This window comes from Haplochromis burtoni, unplaced genomic scaffold (genome assembly GCF_018398535.1).
Source record: "Haplochromis burtoni strain Fernald_Lab_line unplaced genomic scaffold, NCSU_Asbu1 Contig_95, whole genome shotgun sequence".
Taxonomy (NCBI): Eukaryota; Metazoa; Chordata; class Actinopteri; order Cichliformes; family Cichlidae; genus Haplochromis; species Haplochromis burtoni.
The window spans coordinates 1,052,134-1,077,315 of NW_024582456.1; the positions used below are offsets into that span (position 1 = coordinate 1,052,134).

Genomic DNA, 25,182 nt, shown 5'->3' on the forward strand with positions numbered 1-25,182 from the left:
CTTCCAGCACTCCGACCCCTATGGCGCCTCCTGCGGGTGGTGGGCCTGCGGGAGGATGGGCCCATGTCTCCTCTTCGGGCTGTGCCCGGCCGGGCCCCATGGACTAAGGCCCGGCCACCAGACGCTCGCCCTCGGGCACCCTCCCCGGGCCTGGCTCCAGGGCGGGGCCCCGGTAACCCTATCCCGGGCAGGGTAAACTGTTCCCTCGATGTTCTTTTCATAAGGGTCTTCTGAATCGCTCTTTGTCTGGTCCCTCACCCAGGAAACAAGTAGCATTATTTATTTATTTTTCGAAAATGGCCACAACAGACCAGAACTTAAGTTCTTATTTTCCTGATTTTCAGTTTTTAAATGATTAAACCAACATGCATGTAACTTGTTTTCATTGTGGTATTTGATAAATGGTAAACTTTTGCTGTAATCACTGCATACAGCACATCTTAGTTCTCCCATGATGTTGTGAAGGGGGTAGACATGGAATGGATGTACTGTATATAAGCAGAATAAAGCTGTTACCTTACCAAAGCTGCATATGAAAATGCAAAAATGCATTCAGACACCCTACTAGGTACCAGTTTTCAGCTGTATCTATGTTAGAATAGCCACGGTAAGCCTATGGAGTATTGTATTTCCACTAGTGAGAATGTACTGTTGTGTGCTACATTGTGCAGAGAGCAACAGCAGAGTGTCCTGACTCGATTCTGCCGACGTAGTTCAGAGTTCATGTGTGAAAACAGTTTAAAAGCTTAAAAACACTGGACCGTAATTTCTATATTGTACACGTGTTTGAATATTACTAGGCAGCTGCTAGAGAAACAGCTGACTAATTATGGATGTTCACAGTGATTATGAAGTACATATGAAACAGCTGATGCTAATCAGTTGCCTCTTTTCCTACCGAGGCAGTGACGGTGCATTTTAAAGGGGAAAAAAACGGCACAAAACCCAATATACACTCTTTCACGCATTGACACCTTTCATGGCTTATTTTTATTCTGTACTTTAATAGGGAAAAAAGGTACCCTTTCTTTGATGTCTCTTAATTATTGACTGAGGTATCTACAAAAGTGGCCCCCTTAACAATACATTTTATTCTGAGGTGCCAGTTCATCCATGTCCATGTCCTCATTACATCTCCTTTTAAGCTGAACAGATCAAGTATCAAAGCAGCCATCAAGTTAATCTTCTCTCTGCCAGCCACAGCCCACAGTAATGAGCAGATCAGATCTCTGACCGGCATGTACCCCAGACAGGGCACTGCTACTGAAAGGCGGTTAGATGTCTTTTAGGAGGCAGTGAGGGTTGACTGCCAAGCGGAGATGGGCCACGTACCGCAGCCACCTTTATCCCATCAGCTGGGAGGAGACAAGGAAGAGGGGGAAATGAAGGCAGGAGAGTAACCTGTTCTTACTTGGAGAAGTAAAAGTGGGATGAAAAGAGAACGACGCAAGGGAGAAAGAAAGAGAGAGAGAGAGACCCTCATTAAAAGGCACTGTGTTGGCTTCACAATCATCCCACCACTTCAATGCGCTGTCATGCAGTGATGTATCGCTCTGCATGGCGCTACCAAGGCCTTTATTCCCACTCTCCTCCATGTTTCTCTCTTCTAGCCAATTAAACGCCCACTAGAATCGAGGGGAGGAAGTGCCACATTGAGCATTGCACAATGTGGAGAGAGAACGCTGATGAAAGGACATGTCTCTTTTAGTCTGCTTAATAGCTCCAGGACACTGTCTGAGTGGCGTTTAATGTCTACAGCATATTCGCCGTTCCTGTTGTCCCATTTCAGTTTCTTCACACGTACATATACTTTATCACCAAGGGATGAAAATGTTTATCACAACTATGAATATTTCATTCATTGTAGTTAAGCTGACTATTGGCAGGCATCACGGCTGTCTTAATGCACCTGCTCTTGAAATGACATGAAAGATCATAAAGAGGCTCACATCCAATGATGAGTCGTCAGTCAAACCAAAACACTCGTAGAATTTTTCAACGCTGATGTCTTTTTCTTTCTCTTTTTTTACGTTTTTGTTTTATCTTGGCATCCTGCTGGCTTCAGGACAGCCACATTGACGTGGGGGTTGACACAAACAGGTGCACACGCTAAGCATTTACACTGTATTTACCACACTCTCCTCTGTCTGCCGCGCTATGAATAATGCAGGCCCTAAAATCCTCAACTCGACAATGTGTTTGACCTGTTCATTTGTAGCTGCAGCGCCGATGGCGGGGTCAGAATATGGATGTGTTAACGCCGGGCTGAAGCAGAAGTTAATCGCAACAGCGGGACGGGACAGGCTTTGCTGCTTCTCATGCTGCCTGTGTCACTCAGGCTGACACCATAAATCTCACTTATTTTCAGATCCAAGTGAGACACGGGCAGAAATTACGGCCCAGAGCACATTACCAGCCTCAGCAGCGTGCTGAATGCTAACAGAGAGATCCTTGATAAAGCAGACAGGCAGTTCTCCTGCACCTTATTGGACAAAAAGAATCCCATGTATTAGACTTGAGGGGCCAGACCGGCTCGTAAGTAAAGCACAAACACCGGCGTCAACAGGTGAGATGCAAACTAACATTCAATCCACATACTTAGAGGTGTCTCTAAAGGTATCGGCTAAAAATCTATATAATGCATGCACAGGTGAGGGACACCACCGTTCAAACCTGAGAACATCTTGATTGGTACAATACAGTTTCGGGCCAGTTCTCATTTTTATTGCTGCTTCGCATGAAGGAATAAAAAGTACTCCGTTTTTATTAAATGTGTGTGTCATTTTCAGATGCATGCTGCACATCACTGTTCTAAATCAATGCTCACTGGAGATGGTGTTTCAGGTGTGACTAAGCTATAGCATCTTTGCCTGGCTGTCATCATGAGGATCTGTTTTGTTAAGGGTCTTTATAAGAAAGCCTAGTATCTTTTTTTCCTCCCTGCAAGGCCTCCTAAAGAAATAATATTATCTGATAAAGATAATCCCTACTCCCCATTTAAAGGCGACATTGACACATGACATATAAACACAGAATATCCTTAACTGTACGTTTTGCTCATAAGTCAGTAGCCATGCTGCCGACGTTCGCAGTTACTGTATGTCGCATATCGTTCTCGTCATTTCTCCCGATGAAAACATTGTTTGTCACCGCTCATCTTAGGCCTTGTTATTCTTGTAACAACAGATCATAAATCATAAATAATTTAAAAGATAACATAGTGGCAATACTGCATTTTGACGTGATGTGTTAATTTGTTAGAGTTGTAATCTGCTGCATTCAGTACAAAGGAAGCTCGCTTCGTGACACGACACAGAAACCAATTATTTTATAGCGTGTCTTATCTCCTTTTCAGCCAATTTCACATTAAATGCAATACGTATTTGGTCCTATCAAAGGCTGCTGTTTTCTCCCGCTGTTTCTGATACGACGCAGAGGAGGCCTTCAGAAAAATCTTTACATGCTAAAAGTAGCACTGGTATTATAAATGGCACATTCAGAACTATCAAAATAAAGCTTGCATCTCAAAGTCCAGCCTGATCTATAGTAAGAACACGTGCATTTCTTTTAGTTTCGCAGGCCCATATTTCATTGTCTCTTCATTCACACTTTTTTAACCTGCTGATGTTCGCCACTGGTCTCTATTATGTGTTTAATTTCGCTGTCTATGTCCGAGCGTGCGGACCGCTGATGCATCACCGTGCGATCCCACTGTGGCTTATTACTGCCAGGCTTCGCTCTCTACAGCTCTCGGCCCGCTGGGTCATATCCAGCTGCTGTAATCTAACATTAGCGCCAGCTTTCACCAGGTCCCCACCATTTACCCTATCATATATTATAGATGACCCTCTGAAAATGGAGGAATCCCAGCAGACGTGGAATTAATTTACAGCATTCCTCGGTTTTAAGACGAATTGAATCAAACTCAGTGGCACAGCAAGAGAAGGGTTTATATTGCTATATAACACTGTCACAGTCTATAAAATTGTAATGAAACGCCATTTGAAGATTAAGTGGGTTTTTTTGTGATTCATCGGTATCTCTTGGCTCAGCTAATAATCATTTCACTCCAAAGCTGAATGATGCTACAAATGACCAGCCTTACAAACGACGAGCTTTCTTTCAATCAAACTTAATCCTCCTTTTCTTTTTTTTTCTTTCTCTTTGAATGAGCTCCATTGGAAAGCTCACAAACAAGTCTTTGGAAAGCGAGTGCACGGCTCTTGTGTACTTCCCCGGTGACTGTGGGATATATATGAATATGGACAGGAAGTCAGCCACTGTAGATTGGTCCTGTCTGTGCCTGTCAGGTTTAGCAATAAAACACTAAACAAATGAGACGTTTAATTCAACAGGCATCACTCAAGAGGAAGATTTCTCTGTTAAAAGGGGGGGAAAAATAGTAGGAACACATCTTCAGTGCTGGCAAAGCTTCAATACAGTGGGGACAGAAAAAAATGCCTTCGGGTTCTCGCCTATTGAAATCAAGGAAATCTGAGCTTTTGTGAGACTGTCTCTTTAGCAGAATGAAAACATCTTGAAAATAGAGACTTTTGTCATGCTTTACAATTAGCTGAAGTCCCTTAAGTTCACCAGGCGCAATATATGCGTGCTCTACACTGTAACTATTGAAAAGTACACTTTGACCTTAGTAGCGACTATTTACTGTGGCGCTCAGGGTTCTGTAGCAGTTTGTGTAATTGAAGTGCAATTTCTGTGGGCTGAATAGGCAGAAGAGACAATCCAATGTGCTTTGGTGACTTCAGAGAGAAAAAAGTTAACTCAGACTTATCTTAATTGGTTCCGATTATCTTCTGTGACAATGCTGGTGTGTGTATGTGTGACTGCGTGCGTGCGTGTGTGCGTGCGTGCGTGCGTGTGTGCGTGCGTGCGTGTGTGTGTGTCTGTAATGAAAGGTTAAGATTTCTGTTCAGAGTAATGAAGCTGTGCCAGTGGACTTAAAGGACCGGGGCTGTCTGATCACTGATGTCATTTACTGGAACGATCTCTACTGCAGTCCAGGGGCAAATTGGAGCATTTGGTTCTTCTGTTTCTTTCACAGAGCCTAGTTAAGTGTGATTGGGCAGCAAGTGCCAATTTATACATAATGGAACTGACTAGTGTTGGCAGGTTAAGTTTGACTTTTATGAAAAACATTGTAGGTAAGGTAAGGGAAAGATAAAGGATAAGATAAGATATCCATCAGTTATTAGTCTGAAGGTTTATCCACAAATGATTAACTTTCATTTCTAAGCTGTTACTTTCTAACTGTCTCTTTGCTTTGATCTCTGTCTTCTTTTTATATCTTCAGGACTCTGAGATTCTGAACACCGCTGTATTGACTGGAAAGACGGTGGCTGTTCCTGTAAAGGTGGTGACTGTTGGAACTGACGCCTCTGTTACTGACGTCTCTGAAGCAGCGACATGTCGCTCAACAGACGAAGACGTGGTCAAGGTCAGTAAGATCAACTTCTGAAAAGAGGGGGGGGTAAAAGACTCCCGCAATCTCTGCTCTCGCATAAACACCATGCCATCGCAGGCTTCAGATTAGTTTCTGTTGGTGTTTTTCAAAGAGTGACATTTTATTTATTTATTTTTACATGAGCTGCTACAGCGCAGTGCAGTACCAAGGTGATGCCCTGTGCAAATATGACTTCAGATATATAGACAGGCGCAGTACTAGTATGTAAAGGGTTTGCATTCTTAAGTAATGTTGTGTATGTGTCTACTCTTCGGTTTTAGTTCAGTTTGGTTTTATTTAGTTTCCAGAGTGGGTTTTATTGATTCAGTTTGATTTTTATTGTTTGAAAAAGTGTAGTTTTCTTTAGTTTTCATTATTTTCTGTGTTAATTTTACTATTTTAATTATTATTGTATGAAAGGCATATGTCAAGATTTAGGAAACTCTATACAGGTATAACAATAAAAACACAGAACTTGTTGAAAGCAGTTGACTCCCGGTCTTGTAGACATCCATCAAAGTCTCATTAGGCAAGCTAAACAATTTGGGCATATTTTATTTTTATTTTATTTTTGTTAGGTTTTCAACTTAACAACATCATTTTTTGTAGTTCTTTGCTTTTAAGACTAGTTTTTATTTTTATATTAGTTAACAAGATTTTGGTTTTCAAATTTTATTTTATTTTAGTTATCTATAATATAACCTTTATGTGTGGATATACCTGCAAAATATGTTTAAATGCTTAATAGTAAATCTGTTAAATGTGAACAACATGTAATCTAAAATGTCTGTAGTCCATTTAAGTTAATCAAATGCAATTTGCAATGAAAACTCAAATTGCCATTATAATTAACCCACATATGAGCCCATGTAATTATATTAAAGATTAGGTAGGTAGTGCATTTTTTATAGAAAGTGTTGAAATGATGTTTAGTACATTTAGCACACATGCACCCTGAAGAAAATGAAAACAAACACTGGAAAACAACATGAAAGAGCATGTTTGATATGCAGTGACAACTGACAACTTTTTCTTTATACGGTCCCTTTTAAACCTGCAGCATGAAACCAAAAAACAAAAAAGTGTAAAAGTGGCTTTGCTATGCAAACAAAGGAAGTCACACTGAGACGGGATCCAAGAGACTCAATGCAAACCCAAAGAAGAAACAGTCACATCAGTCAGCACCCCCACGGCTCATTTGGATGAGTGTGCAGGCCCGTGGACAGAAGGTTTGGCCCTTCCTGCAGTGTCTTGGTTAGATTCTGCCAGAGGCTCTTTGCTGCATGTCATCTCTCCTTTAATTGTCCCACTATTTTTTCTGCCTCTACTGGCTCTATCCAAAAAGCCCCACAATGAAAATGCCTGTGGTCTGTTTCCATTTCCAAATGGCTGTGATGTTAGTTTATATCAAAACAACCACCACATTGCTGGGTCATATTTCCTGTTAAATGCTGTCACGATTCACCTTGAAGGTTAACAAAAATTAAAAGCTATAGTAGACGAGAACATTTACCATAATTGATCACCTTAAATTGTCGTAAGTGTGTTCTGGAGGACGATTAAGTGAAGAAGGATGCTTCTGCTTTAAAAACAAAAAGCCCCACCTGCAGCATACTTACTGTTGCTCACTCAGGAAGGTTTTTTTTGATAATCATAGCCTGTGATCGTATACATAAAGGTGACAGATTGTGACCTGGACGATTAGGATTAAATAAACACAGAGTGACTTTAACATAGAACAGTGAATCACATCACATGAAATGGTGCTTCCACTTACTCCAGCCTCCTAAATTACAGAAATACCAGGTTACATGATTTTTCTTTAAAGCTCTTTGGGAATTTGTGCAGTTTACACAAATTTGTTCTGTGTAGGAAGAAATAAGGCTATGTCTGTGCTTATTCTGGGTTATCATGTTGACAGCTACGTGTAAGGCTCATGCAAAGCTCACCATATGAGCTGCATTTACTGTGTGTGAATCTATGGAAATGTTTTTTCAAGCTCTTCTATTGGCTGTGTTGTCAGATTGAGGCAATTTTGATATCTCATTTGTGTCATTGTCCTCTTTTTTTTTCACTTAGCTTGCCTACATCACCTTATACATGTTCACACAATCCAAAATAAGTGTTACCTCTGGCTCAGATCCAGCACTGTTCCAAAGAAAGCCACGTTTCTTTTATATTTTTGTTTTCCAGGTGCCTCCTTAGCACAGTCCAACCAAAGCCATAGGAGTGATAGCTTTTGCTGTAATGTTGATTAACAAGTTATTCTTTCTTCAGGTTGCCTCCACTGGCTGTGGTTACCCATGGTTTGCTTCATAAATCCATATCCATGTAACAGATTTAATTTTTCTCCTCCTGGGCAACTTTGACAAAAGCCTTTTAAGTGTATAGAACTTGCCTCTGTGTGAAGAAAGTACTGATACTGCAAAATAACAATTCATTCATAACATTTGCAGCATTAATAACTTGGAGCTCTGTCTTCACGCTCAGCATTAAACAATTTCTTGTTTCAGAACTGAACTGTGAATTCTAGTCAGAAAAGATGTGCGGTATTTCAGCAGCTCGCACAAATAAAAGAATCATTGAAATAACAACAGCAACACACACATTCATGAAATTGCAGGGATAATCTTCCATCTTCACATTAGCCATGAAGGTCGTGTTATGAGCGAGCTCCTGCAACTCCTGCTATCGTCGCGCAGCATAATCATTAGAAACCTTGCTATGTGCAAACCTTTTCCTTGCACTGAAGTGAGCGCTGAATCTTATGCAGAGATGTCTGAGCAGCTTAATTGCTTCTGTCAAACCGGCTCTGTGTACAAGCCAGAGACAGACTCATCCTACCTTCATACTCCCTACTCCCATCGCTCATATCTGCCTTGGATTGTGACTGTCTGGTGAGTAGTTAATTTCCTGGGCTAGATCCAGAGACAGCCTTAATGTCCTCTGTAAGTATTCTCCCGTTAGCTGCCTAATGCGCCTGATTAATGTGGCGGTGGATCCTCCTGGACGTTTACGATACTTTGTAAAGAAGAATGACGGAGAGCGTGTAACTCGCAGAGGCAGTTCCACCCTCGGCGTGGCGCGACACATACCCAGTGGTGAGGGTGGAGGAGGGGTTAAAGGGCCTGCTGATTAAGTGGCAGTGTCCCCTTATGTCGCAATATTGATTTAAGTCTATTCTGGCCAATCAGAGCGCACAGCAGGGCGGTATAAGCACGCCTGTGTAATTGGTCGGGACAGCACGATGTCAGCTGCCATGTTTTCCGTAATTGTTTCTCCCTAGATTAGTGGGGTGTTGATCAAATTCCTAGCAGGCAGTTACAGTAATTTCCTTGTCATTAAGAATACCGTAGCAGAGCTGTACATTAATAAATACCAGATGTTTACAATTTTTTTATTAATTTAAATTTTGTAGGCTTTTTTTTGTAGTTTTTTCATTTAGCTACTAGATATGGTGAGTGAGCCCTGCACGTTTTTCGGTCAGGCATCGCATAGCCTGCAATTCGCTGCTCATGCAGCTAAGTTGCTTCACACCAACTAAGTAGAGTCAGAGATGAAGAGACTGTCAAAGCACTTCAGTCTCAGCAGACTGAGTGTGGTGAGAGAAAAAGAGGCTAACAATGAGAGCTGATAAAGAGCAGGGACTCCTCTGACATCTTTATCTGTTCAAACACACTCCCGCATCGGGAGCGCTGAGTCCTATCTGCTCCATGACTGACTGTAACCAGGGGAAGGACACCGCACTCGTACAGACGTTTAAAAGCTTCTTTAAGCCGTCGGTCTGTGTTTCATTGCACTGTAATACAAGATACCACTTTGTACGTTCTCCGTATTTGGCATAATAACACAAAGGAAATATCCACTCATCCTTCATGTGTCCACTTGAAAATGCAAGGCCTGTGCAGTTCTTAACAGAAGTTCTCTGATGGTTAGATGTAGCCTTGAAGGATGCCCTACAGCGTGCGTTTCATCTTTCTCACAGGGGCTTTCAGAACTTTTTGGTCTCTGGTCATAGAGTCCACTGCTGTTGATAGCTCGCTGCTGTGCAGGAGACTTTTTAACAGTTTAAGAATGGCTGGTGTAATAACAAATGTTATAAATAGGGGGTAGCAATTCAAGTTTGTACAAAGAAAAAAACAAATAATTATACCATGAGTAATTTTAAGTAGTGTGCAATCAGTTCAGTTACAATCAGAAACTGTTCACAATGTTTGAGGATCTGCACCAAAATTGTTAAAATTACTATTGTTTATCACTTGTCCCTCCTTTTCTGTAAAATACCTATAAATGTGCATTACTTAAAGTTACTTACAGTATAATTATTTCTTCTTCTGTATTTTACTCAAGTGTATCTATTAGTAGATGTTTGTAAGTAAGTGTAACTACATTGTAATGCCAGATAAATTACACTGAAATTCCTTTTAATTCTAGCAGAATTACACCCTTAGTGACAGGCCGTATTCATACATGCCAACCCTCCCTCCCGATTTTTCCGGGAGAGTCCTGAATTTCAGTGCCCATCCCGAAAATCTCCCGGAGCCATCATTCTCCTGAATTTCTCCCGATTTTCCACCCGGACAACAAAATTGAAAAACCATATCGCAGAATTCATAGTGCGGCCCAGCCAATTCCAGTTTCCAACAATGACGGCAGCTACTTAGTTTAATATTACTCTTATTTCTCTTTCTGGGTCGCAAAATAAACTTTTAACATATTTTCAGACGAGAATGTAGCTGTGTAAACTTCAAAAATATCTGAGCTGGCGAGAACACCAAACACCCGACACATCGTTTTCAAACCCCCGCAGTCTTTCACTACTCGGGTTAAACATGATATATAAGTCACTTTGATAACTTAAAAATGTTATTGTTTGGCTTTTTCAGTGTTTTATTTGTTTGTGAGTAAAATGGTTTGGCTGAGATTAAAGTTATTAGATTAGGTTAATTTTAACTTTATTAATCCCTCGGGTGGGTTCCTCCGGGGTTTTCACACAGCTGAATAAAAGTCAAACAGAAAACTGATTAAACAGAAGTGTGAGACGGTCAAGAATTTACGCCAGCGCCCGGTTATATTTTAGATAGCAAGGAGCAGACGGCAGAGTTTCACTCCACCGAGAGAGCTCGTGACGTACTACCCGGCTTTCTTTAGACCGCGAAGGCCGGGTCCTCAGGTGGAAGCAGCCTCTGAATTTGGACACCCAGCTGTTTCTGGCCAGCCAATAATAACAGTGATATTTAACTTATTTTATCCAATAAATAAACACTGTAAAATTTATTTATCAACCCCCCAACAGCCCTTTTGAAGGTCTCAAGGTTGGCAAGTATGGCTGTATTCTAAAGTGCTACTGAAGTTCCCAATGATTTGGCTAGTTAGATTCCATCCATCCATTCGCTTCCGCTTATCCTGTTCAGGGTCGCGGGGGGCCTATCCCAGCTGTCATAGGGCGAGAGGCAGGGTACACCCTGGACAGGTCGCCAGTCTGTCGCAGGGCTAACACACAGGGACAGACAACCATTCGCACTCACACTCACTCGCACATTCACACCTAGTGGCAATTTGGATTATCCAATTAACCTATCCCCACAAGCTGCATGTCTTTGGACGGTGGGAGGAAGCCGGAGTACCCGGAGAGAACCAACGCAAACACGGGGAGAACATGCAAACTCCACACAGAAAGACCCCGGCCTGATGGTGGAATTGAACTCAGGACCTTCTTGCTGTGCGGCAACAGTGCTAACCACCGTGCCACCGTGAGTTAGATTCCATTCCTGCGTAAATTAGAGTAAAATTCAAGCATAACATAAAGCCTGATTCTTCCAACCAGTGAATTCCATAGTACGTGCTTCAGAAACACTTAAAATAAGATAAAAACTTTTTAATTTAGCTGATGTTGGCTGATGTTGTCCCCTTCAAGATCCTCTCCTTTTGCAGTTCTGGACTCTTTCCAGTGCTGTTACTCTTACAAATGTGTGAGTTTGTGATGCATGCTGAATTTCATGCACTGCATCCAAAAAGTGATTTTGAGGTGTAGGACAAAGAGAGGTGCTAAGTGACAGTTGTGTTCATACAGCCAAAATATTTTGTACACAATGCCCTGCTCCACAGTTCAGGCCATTTGTTCTGAAAATTCATAAATATAAAAACAATCATAAGTGCTTATGATGCTCACCGCATGTGCCGCCTCTTGGCTTGGTCACTGCGAGGTCTTCCACTAAAGACTGCTGTTGTAGCCGGAGACCCGGCTCACCTCTGGTCCCTGATATGAAGGTTTGGTCAGTTTGACTCTGAAGTTTTCTGCACAAATGTACAAGCAGTCAGAGGGATAAGCGGTTTACCAGTGGAGAAGGAGACAACCTTAAAGAGAAAAGCAGCTTAATTCAGATCAGATCAGATATGGGGCAACTTTGTGAAAAAGTATAAACTTGTACCATAATCACTACCATGTCGTCTGGTTGACAAAAAGAAAGAAAGAATCACCTCTCTCCACTGCCGACCTGCTGTCAAACTCGGGAAGGCAAAGAGAAAAGAAACAAAATGTGCACACGTGGACTACAGATATGTCCAAAATAGTTTTATACAAAAACTGAATAAGAAAACAAAGTACCGAAATAGTGTTGAAGGTATGTGTTTTATTGCACAAAAACACTACTATGCATTTCATTTCAAAGCAGATTTTGCATGTGCATGTTATTGCATCAAATTGTTCTTTCACTTCTTTCCTGACTTTGAAGCTGCGTGTTTATATCCATATGTCAAGATGAATGGGAGCAAAAGAAATCAGCTGGAAGGTCTCTCATGATGCTGTTTTGATGTTCTGTTGTTTTGATCAAGCGTACACCAAGTGGGGCTATTCTTGCAATCCACATACCAGATCTTGAGGAATGCCACTAGTTCAGCCTGCAAGCTCAGTGGTGCAGACAGAAAAAAAGAAATAAACAAAATTTTAAAAATCGATGCGGCAACTCTCCAAATATCTGCTTTTATTTATACAAAACAGCCACATTTACTTTCCACGGTCCCGCACAAACTCCACAGCTAGCTTCATGCTGAAGGTGAAGTGAACAGAACACATTCTGTCACACACAATTTTTTTTCCTCCTTTGGTCTCAGAGGATATCCTGCCACAGCTTCATGATAAATGGTTGTTTATGGTTTTATCTCACTGTAGAGAAATAACTTGGAAGAAGAAGAAGAAGCAAGGAAAAAAAGATTTTTTTCCCAGACCGTCGAATTCCATCTGGTACCAGCCATGGCAGTCTGTTCCAAGATGAGATTAATATGTAAGATTGAGAAAACGCCCAGAGGAATAAAAAATGTGTTCCTACATTCAAGATATACTAAATAATTACCTATTAAGTGCTTAGACTTAAAGAGGTAATTGTGTGTGTCTGTAAATCCTCATAATCAATAATCAAGGAATAACCTTCCGACGGTTACATGTTTCTAAAGCAGAAAACTGGCTCACTAATTCTTTCTATGACATAATTTACAAAACCACTAGCTTCAACTTTGGTCATTTTTATCAGCTGTCATCTTACTAGTGTCCATCTGCTGGTTCCTCTTTCAGCTGCAGGCTGAACAACAATAAAACAGCAGACCATGCTGTGCTTTCCCTCAGGTTCAAAGATGTCCTTGCTGTCCTCCCCCCTCTTCTCCTGAGAGTCGAGCAGATCGAGGACCTTTCATCTTGTTCAAAGTAGTTACAGGAATGCTATATCAGAGGAGTGCTCAGAAGTGTAAAGCCTTATAATCAACTCGCAGGGCCGGGCCCAACATGGTACTCTGTACAGTATATTGCACTGTGTAATTTGCTGTGTAGTCATCTAGTGCAGCCGTCAGAAGAGCTCAACTTAAATGCTGTCTTTTTTAATCCTCCCCCCTCCTCACATGCAGGTGTCTGACAGGTGTGACTACGTTTTTGTGAACGGCAAGGAGATGAAGGGCAAGGTGAAGATGATGGTGAACTTCACCCACGGATACCTAAGTGCTCAGCTGGAGCTCAACGTGTGGATCCCCCGTCTCCCCCTCCAGATTGAGGTGTCAGACACGGAGCTGAGCCAGATCAAAGGGTGGAGGGTGCCAATAATGGCCACCAATCAGAGGTACTGCAGCGCGTGCATCTGTTGCTAAAGGGGCTTTGCGACTGTGTGTTCTGCTCTCTTATTTTTCCAGGGAGACATTTGTTTTACTAATTGGATGGAATATAACGTGATCTTTATAATTAACGTTTAGTCATTTTCTCACTTTCGTGTCAGCTCCTGCGCAGCCATTTCCAGGCGTAATTTACAGTTATCCAAGAAAGAACACCAAGGTTACATCACAAACTTTAGTACAAGTTGTTAAGTTTAATAAAAATAAATTGGTAATTTGTTGACTTTTGCAGCCCCAGTTTCAAGAAAGTACAAGTTCAAGAATAGCCTTTCTCCTCGGTGATGTATTTGATTTCAGTAATGGCAAAGATAAGGTAATGATGTGACATGTGACGAACACCACTCCACCTGTCTCTTCCTGACTTCAGTCCTACTGACAGGTCTTGGCTGATAACAAAATGGCTGACCTGTGCATTACAGCTTGTCATTACGACTGGCTTAGGGTGGCCTGCCATTGCGCCTTGTGCCTGTCAGTTGGAAAGAACATTATTAGAGCTGTCTGGAGGTCAGACTTCTCCCCTGGGGCCTCATCACTACACAGCACCTCTGCTAACGCTGCTGCGCAGTGTTACTCTGCAACTGTTGAAATCCATCAATTGATGGAGCAGTTATCAGCCACCTACGGTAATTACTTCAGGAAAAGCGTTGAAGTTAGACTTTAAGTCATCCCACGCACCAGTGTGGCTACTCTAATTATCCCTGCTCCCCTCTTATTTTGAGTGACAGCATTCAACTAATACTGTGGCTTGTCCAGGTTGTTGCTTTTCCAGCTGTGTGCTGCTATGCCTTTATCAGCGGAGACAGCCAAGCCATGTTGTCACTGTTGACGCCAGCACCGGAGCTTTGTTTTTCCCCATCTTCGGCACGTCTTTGTTTATCGGGGGATAACAGGCGTGACCTTGCAAAGAAACACTATACCTGTTGATGAGAATAAGCTTTGGTCCACGGTCCGTAACCACACGGAGAAGTAAGCCAGCGAGCAACAATAGCAAGCGGCATGCCATTCCTCTATCGGGAAAGCTGGCAAGTTGTGGCCACGCTGGGAGGAGAGAGACAGAAATATAAAAAATAAAATAAAGACACATTAGGCCTGTTAGTGGGAGAACTGCAAATGTACTCCTCACACAGTTTTGACTGACACTGCCTGTATGGCTCACCTCTTCCCTCCCTAAGCCCTGTCAAAGCACAGACAAGATAAGCCTTTGCAGACAGCAAACCTAAGTGTAGGCGTAGCACTCGAGCATCCACCATCCTTTACCGCTTCTCTCAGGATATGTATGTTGAGATTTTACTTGTTTAATCAAGGTGATCATTTAATATTCAAAAAGAAAAGAAAAAGCGGCCCTCAGTTATCCTATAGAGTGCATACCGAGTGTTTTCTTGCTGCTGTAAAACAAATAGCTGTACTGACATGCCTGCAGCATTCAAATTCGAAAAATATCCACCAGTGTTCTTTCATATAGAAACAACATTCCTGCTATAACGACCTTCATCGTGTCACTGTAGTAGTTGAATGCCAACACAAACGCAGCACATGATCCACAGGCACAACAAAAATAAGCATGGCACACGCATTAATATGCAGCACCTCCTCTGAAGTCAGAGCTGGGCTTGAAAGCGAACGGAGCAGAAAGAAAAATTGCTTTGTGAAGCGGGTTGTTCTCAGCACTGAGTGTGATTTGTTTATTAGATTAACCTTAGATTAGATTTTGAGATGGTTGCACAAGTATTGGCATATAAGATTTATGCCGAGGCTAAAATGGTCAGACTTCACCATCAGCTTGTTTACTCCTGAATGTGTTACACCTAACTAATAATCACATTTATTAGGTGTAACAATTACATGCCGGTTCAGTCTATGTCAGCGCATGCTCTCGAACATCAGAGCTATTTGTCAATTCATTGGCTGTGAATTTCAAGCGTTTACACTCAAAATGATTCAAAAAATGCAGTTATTGATGAGAAACTTTCAATTACTGCATTGGAAAAATAATATGGCGATTGTTACTATGGGCCTGGACTTGAACAGGTAATAAAGGCAGGGATGAGGAGTCAGGCTTGTAGTATTTCAAGTTTCATTTCTACCTCTTTGTCTCTTTGAGCTGGTTTCCATCTTTGCTTTGTGTTGCTGATTTGTGATGGTGTGTGGAACAGTAGCCTAAGGTTTATATAGTCAACTGGCAATTATGTGACGGTGCATTTCAAGTCATTTCTGAAGTAACGCAAGAGTATTGTTACGAGTAGTGTAACCTCACAATGTACAAGGGACCAGTTCAGTACGTCTCTAGATGCTGAATGACTCTGAGTGTATCTCACGCTCCACTTTTCTCTCACTCTGAACACGCTAAAGCTGTTCTCCACTTGAAGCAGCAACTCATACTCAATCTGGAGCAAGCAAACCATATCTTTCGGGGACAGAACTGTGACCTCTGACTTATAAACTCATACCTGTCAGTTTGCACTTAACTGAGCACTGAGACACCAATGGTTGGTGCTGCAGTAGGCATCCAAAACCAGGTGTGCCAGGTCTACCCAGAATCCTCCCCGACCACCTGGGGGGGGCGATCGTTTGAGTGCTGAGCTACTCTGCTCACCCAGGAGTTTTAAGACTCATGCAAAGCTGACGACATGATTACAAAATCGATCCCCTAATTAGACTTAGCTGGTGCCAAGTGTAATTAAGCTTAAAAGTGTTATTCATAATGCAAAACCAGTGATTAGCACAGACATTTAATAGCAAAACTGTCACGGGTTGCTCTGAGGATCCACTCGCAGGACTCCGGAGTTGTGTTTTAACAGAGACGGTTTATTCACAAAGTCTTCACCAAGTGTATTTACAGACAGTGCGAGGACAGTGCTATATACAAGATGTGGAGGAGGGTTCCAGGGCTCCAGGGAAAACAAGGGATCACACACACGCTCACGCCAACCTCTCTCCGCTAGTGACCAGCCACCTCTTACACGCTCCACACGGGGAAACACGGGGACGGGTCCGGGGAATCTAGAACAGAGAGACAATGTTACTTTCTGAGCGGAAGGTGGGAACTAGGGCTGACGTGTACTGACAGAGTCTTCAAACAATCCAGCGTTGAACAGCTGATCTCCTCCTTCTGATATACCAGCTGGTCTGATGAGGCCCAGGTGTGCATGATCCGGGAGGGCGTGGACCGAGGGCGTGAACCCGCCATGAGTTCCGCCCCGGCAAAACAGGGGAGGGGGAGAGAGATTGCTGATCAGTGCCTTGCCGACCCCGCAGGTCGTGACAGTACCCCCCCGCCAACGGGAGCCTCCTGGCGACCCCCAGGCTTCCCAGGGTGAGCCTCATGGAACCGCTGAACCATCGCCCGGTCCAGCAGAGCCGCCCGCGGGACCCAGGAACGCTCCTCGATGCCATAGCCCTCCCAGTCCACAAGATACTGCAGGCCACGGCCCCGGCGCCTGACGTCCATAATCCAAGTCACGGAGAAAGCCGGACGGCCAGCGATGACCCGGGCGGGTCCGGAAGGAGGGCACAGAGGACTGGAACAGTGGGGCTTGAGTTGGGAAACATGAAACACATTGTGGATACGCATGGTCCTGGGAAGCTTGAGACGCACAGAAACGGGGTTAACAACGGAGTCCACGTCAAACGGTCCGATGAAGGTGGGGAAGAGCTTTTGCGATTCTGTTCTGAGAGGCACATACCGGGTCGAGAGCCAAACCTTCTGTCCAGGTGAGTAGGCCGGGGCCGGGGTCCTGTGGCGATCTGCCTGCCGTTTGTTCCGATCCGCCGCGCGAAGAAGGGCAGCTCTAGTGGCCCGCCATGCGCGCCAACACCGCCGCAGGTGCTGCTGAACAGAGGGCACAAAGTGCTCACCTTCTATTGCAGGGAACAGGGGAGGCTGGTACCCCAGGGAGGCCTCGAATGGAGAGACGCCTGTAGCCGACGAGGCAAGGCTATTGTGAGCGTACTCCACCCACGTCAGTTGCTCGCTCCAAGTGGTCTGATTAGTGGACGTCAAGCAACGGAGAGCTGCTTTGAGTTCTTGGTTGGCCCGTTCCGCTTGACCATTGGTCTGTGGATGAAAACCTGATGAGAGACTGACCTGGGCCCCTAAGGAGGTGCAGAACTCCCTCCAAACACACGACGTGAACTGTGGGCCTCGGTCCGAGACCACTTCAGCGGGGATCCCGTGGAGGTGAAATACATGAGTCGACAGAAGCCGGGCGGTCTCCAGGGCAGTGGGGAGCTTGGGGAGAGCAACAAAGTGGGCAGCTTTAGAAAAACGGTCGACAATGGTGAGGATGACTGTGTTACCTGATGACGGCGGAAGACCAGTGACAAAGTCAACCGCAATGTGGGACCAGGGGCGGCTTGGCGTAGGTAAGGGATGAAGTAGGCCAGCAGCGGGCTGGTTGACAGGTTTATTCTAGGCACAGGTTGGACAGGCGGCGATGAATTCTTGGACGTCCTTGGCCAGTGTAGGCCACCAGGCGAACCGCTTGATGAAGGTGACGGTGCGATGAATGCCCGGATGACAGGTGAGTTTTCCGCCGTGGGCCCATTGTAGCACTCATGAGCGAACGGACGTGGGAACAAAGACCAATCCCAGTGGACCAGTCCCCGGATCTGGTTCTGCCCGCTAGGCCTCCCGTATGGCGGACTCGATCTCCCACGACAGGGCTCCGATAACGCATGAGGGAGGGAGAATGGGAGCCTCACGGGTGGGGTCCTCTGAGGCGGTGAATTGGCGGGAAAGGGCATCGGGTTTCACGTTCTGGGAGCCGGACCTGTAGGTGATGGTGAAGCAGAATCTGGTAAAGAACAGAGCCCACCTGGCTTGTCGGGCATTTAGCGTTTAGCCGACCGGATGTATTCGAGGTTCTTGTGGTCAGTCCATACCACAAAGGGTTCTGTTGCGCCCTCTAGCCAGTGGCGCCACTCCTCCAGGGCGAGTTTGATTGCCAACAGCTCCCTGTCCCCGATGTCGTAGTTCTGCTCTGCAGGAGAGAGACGACGGGAGAAGTAAGCACAAGGGTGGAGCTTACCCTCTAGTTGCTGGGAGAGAACTGCTCCGACCCCTACATCCGAGGCGTCCACCTCCACGATGAACTGCCACTTGAGATCCGGTTGCCGGAGGATGGGCGCCGACGCGAAGCGTTTCTTTAGCCGGGAGAAAGCCTCCTGAGCCAGATCATCCCAGCAGAATGGTACCTTAGGGGAAGTTAAACGGGTTAGTGGCAAAGCAATCTTGCTGTAGTCACGAATGAACCTCCGATAAAAGTTTGCAAAACCGAGGAACCGTTGAAGCTGCTTACGGTTAGGCGGAGTGGGCCAGTCTAAGACTGCTTGTACCTTAGCTGGGTCGGTTCTTAAAGCGCCCTGTTCGATGATGTAGCCCAAAATGACACAGTACTCACATGAAACTCGCACTTCTCCCCTTTAACAAACAGCCGCTTCTCCAGGAGGCGTTGCAGGACTTGTCTGACGTGGTGTACATGATCCGAGAGAGAGTGGGAGAAGATGAGGATGTCGTCAAGGTACACAAACACAAAACGATCGATGAAATCTCGGAGAACATCATTGACTAGACCCTGAAAGACAGCTGGAGCATTAGTCAGTCCAAACGGCATGACCAAGTATTCAAAATGGCCCAGGTGCGTGTTGAAGGCCATTTTCCACTCATCACCCTCTCTCATCCTGACTAAGTGGTAAGCATTCTGCAGATCGAGCTTAGTAAAAACGGTCGCCCCCTGCAGGAGTTCAAAGGCAGAGGATAAGAGTGGCAGAGGGTATTTATTCTTAATAGTAATGTTATTGAGGCCCCGGAAATCAATACATGGCCGAAGGCTTTTATCCTTCTTAGTGACGAAAAAGAACCCGGCAGCCACAGGGGATGAAGAGGGGCGAATTAGTCCATCAGCCAAGGATTCATTAATATACTTCTCCATGCATTCACTTTCAGGTTGAGAGAGACTGTATAAGCGACTAGTAGGAAGAGGTGCACCCGGGAGCAAATCAATACTGCAGTCGTACGGGCGATGAGGAGGAAGAGAGCGGGCTCGGTCCTTACAAAATACTTGCTTGAGATCATGATACTCTGACGGGATAGCTGAAAGGTCAGGGGGCTCGTGTGGTAGTGGGTTAGCTGCTGTAACGGGAGTAGCTGCTGTCAAACAGGTCATGTGACACTCCTCCCCCCACCCCTGAACCCTCTCCTCCTTCCAGTCGAGCACGGGGTTATGCTGGCGTAACCATGGAAATCCTAGCACCAGGGGCGTGAGAGGGGCTTCAAAGACGTAAAACTGCAACAGTTCAGTGTGATTCCCAGACAACGTTAGGGACACGGGTTCTGTAACATTTGTTACGTCGGGAAGACGTTGACCGTTTAAAGCGGTGACCCGCAACAAGTGGGGTAATGCCCGTGTGTAAATCTTAAGTTTGAGAGCCAGGGAAGCATCCATGAAGCTCTGCTCCGCCCCAGAGTCAATCAGCGCCTGAAGAGAGTGAGAGGCAGAGTGGACAGTCACTTTAGCGGCTAGCATGAAGCATGGAGGAGAATGTGAGAAGGAGACCTCGCCCACCCGTATCCTCCTTTCTACCGGCGGGCGGGGTCTTTTGGCCGAGCAGGACAGACCTTGGCGAGATGGCCCTTGCGGCCGCAGTAAAAGCACTCACCGGACTGCCATCTGCGCGCCCTCTCCTCCGGGGAGACTTGGGAGCGTCCGATCTGCATGGGTTGCTCCAGTTCGTCGCCGCGGTCCACTTCCCGATCGCTACCTCCGCTTCCACCAGAAGTTGACTCCGCTCGCCCCAGAGGCCTCTGGGAACCATACTTGCTGGCGCGGCGACGCACCCTCAAATGTTCATCAACCTTAACACATAAGGTGATCACTTCCGACAGAGTCTTGGGCAGCTCCCTCATTAACAGTTCGCCCTTAAGTTCATCACAAACATTGTTCAATAAGGTACTTATCAGCGCAGGCTGCCCCCATCCAGTCTCCTCAGCCAGTGTCCAAAACTCCACAGAGAAGTCCGCCATACACCGTCTTCCTTGTTTTAAGTTCAGCAAACGGTGGCCCGCTGCCTCAGCTCCGGTGCCCCTTTCGAACACACTTTTGAACTTCGAGAGAAAATCAGCATAGGTAATCTCCGGGCTAGTTCGTAACACAGCTTGAGCCCAGTTCAAGGCTTGACCGCGGAGTAACTGAACGAAAAAGGCTATCTTAGCTCCATCACTCTCATACGTTCGCCGCAGCTGCCTAAACTGCAACGTAATCTGTGTTAGGAAACCAGCACACTTGTGGAACTCACCAGCGAATGGCTCCGGTGACGGTAAAGCTCGTTCCGGGGGTTCCGCGGAAGCGGGGGCTGGTGGCGTGGAGAGTTCCGGGGCTGGCGGCTGTGCGGGAGCAGACGAGGGGGGCATAGCGGGACCTGGCAGCGGAATGTGCTGAGCGAGAGCCTGAGTGAGTGCGAGCAACTGATGGTTAATGTGTTGTAGCATCTGCTCGTGTCGCTCCAACACGGCTTCTGGAGGAGGGGTGGGTTGCAGAGCTGAGTCCGCTGGATCCATAGTAACGGGACACCGGCCCTCGAGGCCTGGAGTTGCCCAACCCTGCTCTACCACAACCTTAGTTTTAAGGTGGGGCGTAGTGTTCCTGAACCAGACAATCTTTTTTTTTTCTGTCTTTCTTTTTTTTAAGTCTAGCCCATCACCTGAAACTAGTTTACCTTAGGATCAGCTGTCACTGTGCGAATGGCAGGGTGTATCCTGGACAGGTCACCAGACTTTCAGCAGTGTTGGAGACATTATTCAAATAAAAAAAAAGCCAAATCAAGTGAATTATTTATATGGCGCATTTTCAAAACAGCTGACAGTCACCCAAAGTGCTTTTTAGGCACTTATTTTGCAATCTCCAAGAACCCGTTAACAAAGCCTGGAATTCACATAAAAGACAAATATAACAACTAACTTCAAAAAATAGTAAAGACATGTAGTAATGTATTACATTTCGTTTTAAACCTCCTTGCATTACTTTTATATTACTCCATAACAAGGTCTGAAATCACTGTCACATCATTAGCAGCTGATAATACAGACCTTGAGCTTATGTCCCACACGCTGACATTTAATGAGGACACATAAGAAATCTTTGTTTTTGTGTTTGCACCCTGAGACAACTGTTTTTGTGATATGGCGCTATATAAAATTAAATTAAATTAAATTGAAGTTTTGATATGAACACAAACCTAACAACACAAAGAAATGTTTAAAATCAACCCAAATAGACTTTAAAGAGATCTCCACTGTGATTCTGCTGTAGGAACATGTACTGGTAGAAATGGAGGCTCATTACTGCCTTTGTTACCCGCTGAAGCGCAGGCCCCGGCTGCTGGGCTGGGCTCTGCATACACTCACCCTGGGTTCTTCGCTCGCTTTGTGTAAACATGCTGTCTGTGCAGATGCACGCAAAGCATCCATGTTGTGTGAGCAGTATAATGCAGTTGTTTCAGGACATACCTGACATGACAGTGAGATAACCATAACTTTAATGTGATTCTTCAAGTTAATAGAACAGAATAGAATAGAATAGAATAAACCTTTATTATCCCACGGATGAGAAATTTTGGTGTTACAGAGCTCTTACAGCAAGGGAAAATAAAATATAAAAGGAAGACACAAGGTGGTCCCATAAACATAAGCAACCGAAGTTTGTATATACAGGTAACAATGCACAGAATATGTATAGAAAAATTGAAGAATTGTACGGAGATATGTATAAAATGCAGTAAACCTTTACAATACTGTGTTAATTAAAAATGCAATGTGATTATGTGTTACCTTGTAGCACTTGTATACACAATACTTACCTACACAGGGCACATCATGTAAAAAAATTGTATTTGAAAACCAAAATGCAGTGAAATTGCAAATGTACTTTTCATAACTGTATGCTGTGACTTAGCTGGACAAATTGTTTCTTTTCAGTGTTACAATATTGACTCCACAGTAATAAAGGCGGTCTTTCACTTGCGAATATGAAATCAGTCCCTCCAGCAAAGCTTTTAAGCCCTTATCTTCAAATCTCTCTCTACCCTTGGCTTTCCTCTGGAGAATGCAGCTGACATCTTTATTCCCACAGCTTCGCATGCAGTCCGATTTCTCAGGGGATTCAGACAGAAAGAGACAAGCAGAGCGGATAATCGCAAGAAAAAGAGTTTAAGAGATTAATTTCGTTTTTTTTCTCCCCTTTATCATGATTGCAACCTTTACTAGAGTTTATGTGTGTGAGAGAGAGAAATAGCGACACAGGAACAAATGAAGATGATTAGATGAAAAGGAAGGCGCAAGTCTGTACAGTAAGATATATGATTAGTAGTTGTTTTGACAAAGTGCTTTTTTTTTTCCTTTGGAAGAATCCCAACCGTGCAAGCCTGAAGAGCTGTAACAGCATTTATTTCCCCAGAATAACCATTCAAACAATGCTTTGTCAACATTCAAGGCTGATTGTTTTCTTCAAAGGTGTTTGTTAATGCAAAAATGTAAAAAAAAATACAGTTGTAAGTAAACTAATGATATTGCGGCTGTATTGTAACCATTTAAACCTAGTTTGTCACACTCAAAGCAATTTTCCTAGTGAGAGATAGTTGTGCCTCTGTTGGCTGATTTGTTACCGAAAGTAATAAAATTAGATTTTCTTGCAACAGAGCGATCTGGGAGGCTATTAAGTAAAGCCGTAAGGAGGTGTATGCACATTTACAATCCAGGCCGGGTGCTCCAAAATAGTAAAGGAGAGACATTTAGACAGAGAACTGATGGCCATTCGCTGGATTGATCCCCCTCTTACTGGTTTAATCAACAACATTGCATCATAGCTTGAGTTTTGTCAGGTGAACATCCCGGTATGAGTTACACCCGTCTGTGTGTTTGTTGTTTACTCCAATTTAAAATGCTACTCAAAATACCACAAACCATACATCAGTACAAAATGAGTGTTTTAAATTGTGCCTTTTCTAGATTGTTGATACCGATAAACACAAAGTACGCAGCAGCGTTTTGTTTTTTAACATCATTATGCATGCTACAGTTGTTATGCATGCTCATTGTGTGTTATCTTGATTAAAACATTACACAGTACAGTAAATCAAAGTTATATGACATATAACTCTGATTTACTGTACTGTGTAATGTTTTAATCAAGATAACACACAATGAGCATGCATAACAACTGTAGCATGCATATGCATAGCTCATATAATGTTAAGCACCAGATACAAAAGTAACAAATTAGCAACACATGTTGCTAAATGCACTTGTCAGTGCATTTTGGATGTAGGCAAAGTTCTGCAAGAAATCCTGTTTCAGCCTCAATTGTACCAAATTTCATGGCAGCTTATCCAATATTTTTTTCTTTTAGTCTGTAAAACAGCCAACACTGCTGTCTCTAAAGGCATGCCACTCTCACTGCTAAGAAAAGAAATTCTTTCCACTTTGCACATCAGACTGTTTTATTTTTTATTTTCTTTCTTTCTTTTTAAACAGGTCGACACGGGACAGCGAGGATGAAGACGACGAAGACAGGCGAGGGCGAAGCTGCACTCTGCAGTACCAGCATGCCATGGTCAAAGTCCTGACTCATTTTATAGCCGAGTCAGCTGATCCTCGAGGCCAGACCAGCTACATGCTGGGCACCGATTGGCAGGTGGACATTACGGAGCTTGTTTGGGACTTCCTCAAAGTAGAGAATGCACAGGTTGCACAGCTATTGGACAAGAAGATACTAGTGGGCCTTGACACAGGCATGACCACTATTCAGGTATACGAAGAATCTGTATCTGTATCAGAATTTGTTACAACAACAGATTACAGGTGCTGTCTAAAATTACATTTGCTGCAATGAGACAAAATCTGAATGTTAGTCAGGCAGTGGGGGGTTTATTAACACATAATAATCATAAAATTTTTATCTTTAGTACACATGCAACCATAACACAATTTGTACACCGGCTGTTTTGATTAAGTTTAATTTCAAAGCACAGTTAAAATCTTAGTGGGCACGACTGTAACATGCTTGGTGCAATCCCCTGAAGCTTGGCACAGTGTTATCATGATAAATAGAAAGAAAAAAAACTGTTAAAAGTGGTGGTTCCTGAAAACTAATACTCAGTAGGCTTCTTTCAAGTTGCATTTTATAATTTTTAAAAATGCAATTTTACTGTGATGCTCCACTTTGGTCAGTTTTTCCCTGATTTGAACCATATGTTCTCTGAACAATGTTGCCTCTGATTCCAAATAGGTATTTGCCATTGATTCTTGTTCTTCCCTGAATACCTGCCTTGTTAACAGCAAAAGAGATCCAGAAACTACTCGAGTGAAATGCTGTCATTCAGTGTGCAATTATTCTGCCGTTGCTAGAATCTTTCAAAACTCCAGCAATGTTTGTGTTGGAAGATCAGTGCTTCCTTTTAATCCTCTTTACTCAAGTAATTGTGCAAATCTCAAAATCTGTTGTGTAGATGCACACACACACACACACACACACACACACACACACACACACACACACACACACACACACACACAC

At 44.0% G+C, this 25,182-nt stretch overlaps 1 protein-coding gene across 2 annotated transcripts in view; it reads left to right on the top strand.

The window, feature by feature from the left end:
* si:dkeyp-14d3.1 (transmembrane protein 132C) overlaps positions 1-25,182 on the top strand; it is a 188,917-nt gene that overhangs the window by 150,930 nt on the left and 12,805 nt on the right. For both annotated transcript variants that reach the window (XM_042222791.1, XM_005926936.2), the window contains 3 exons: positions 5,312-5,455; positions 13,358-13,566; positions 24,141-24,414. In XM_042222791.1, coding sequence (XP_042078725.1) covers positions 5,312-5,455; positions 13,358-13,566; positions 24,141-24,414 — 627 coding nt within the window. The remainder of the gene's footprint in view (positions 1-5,311; positions 5,456-13,357; positions 13,567-24,140; positions 24,415-25,182) is intronic.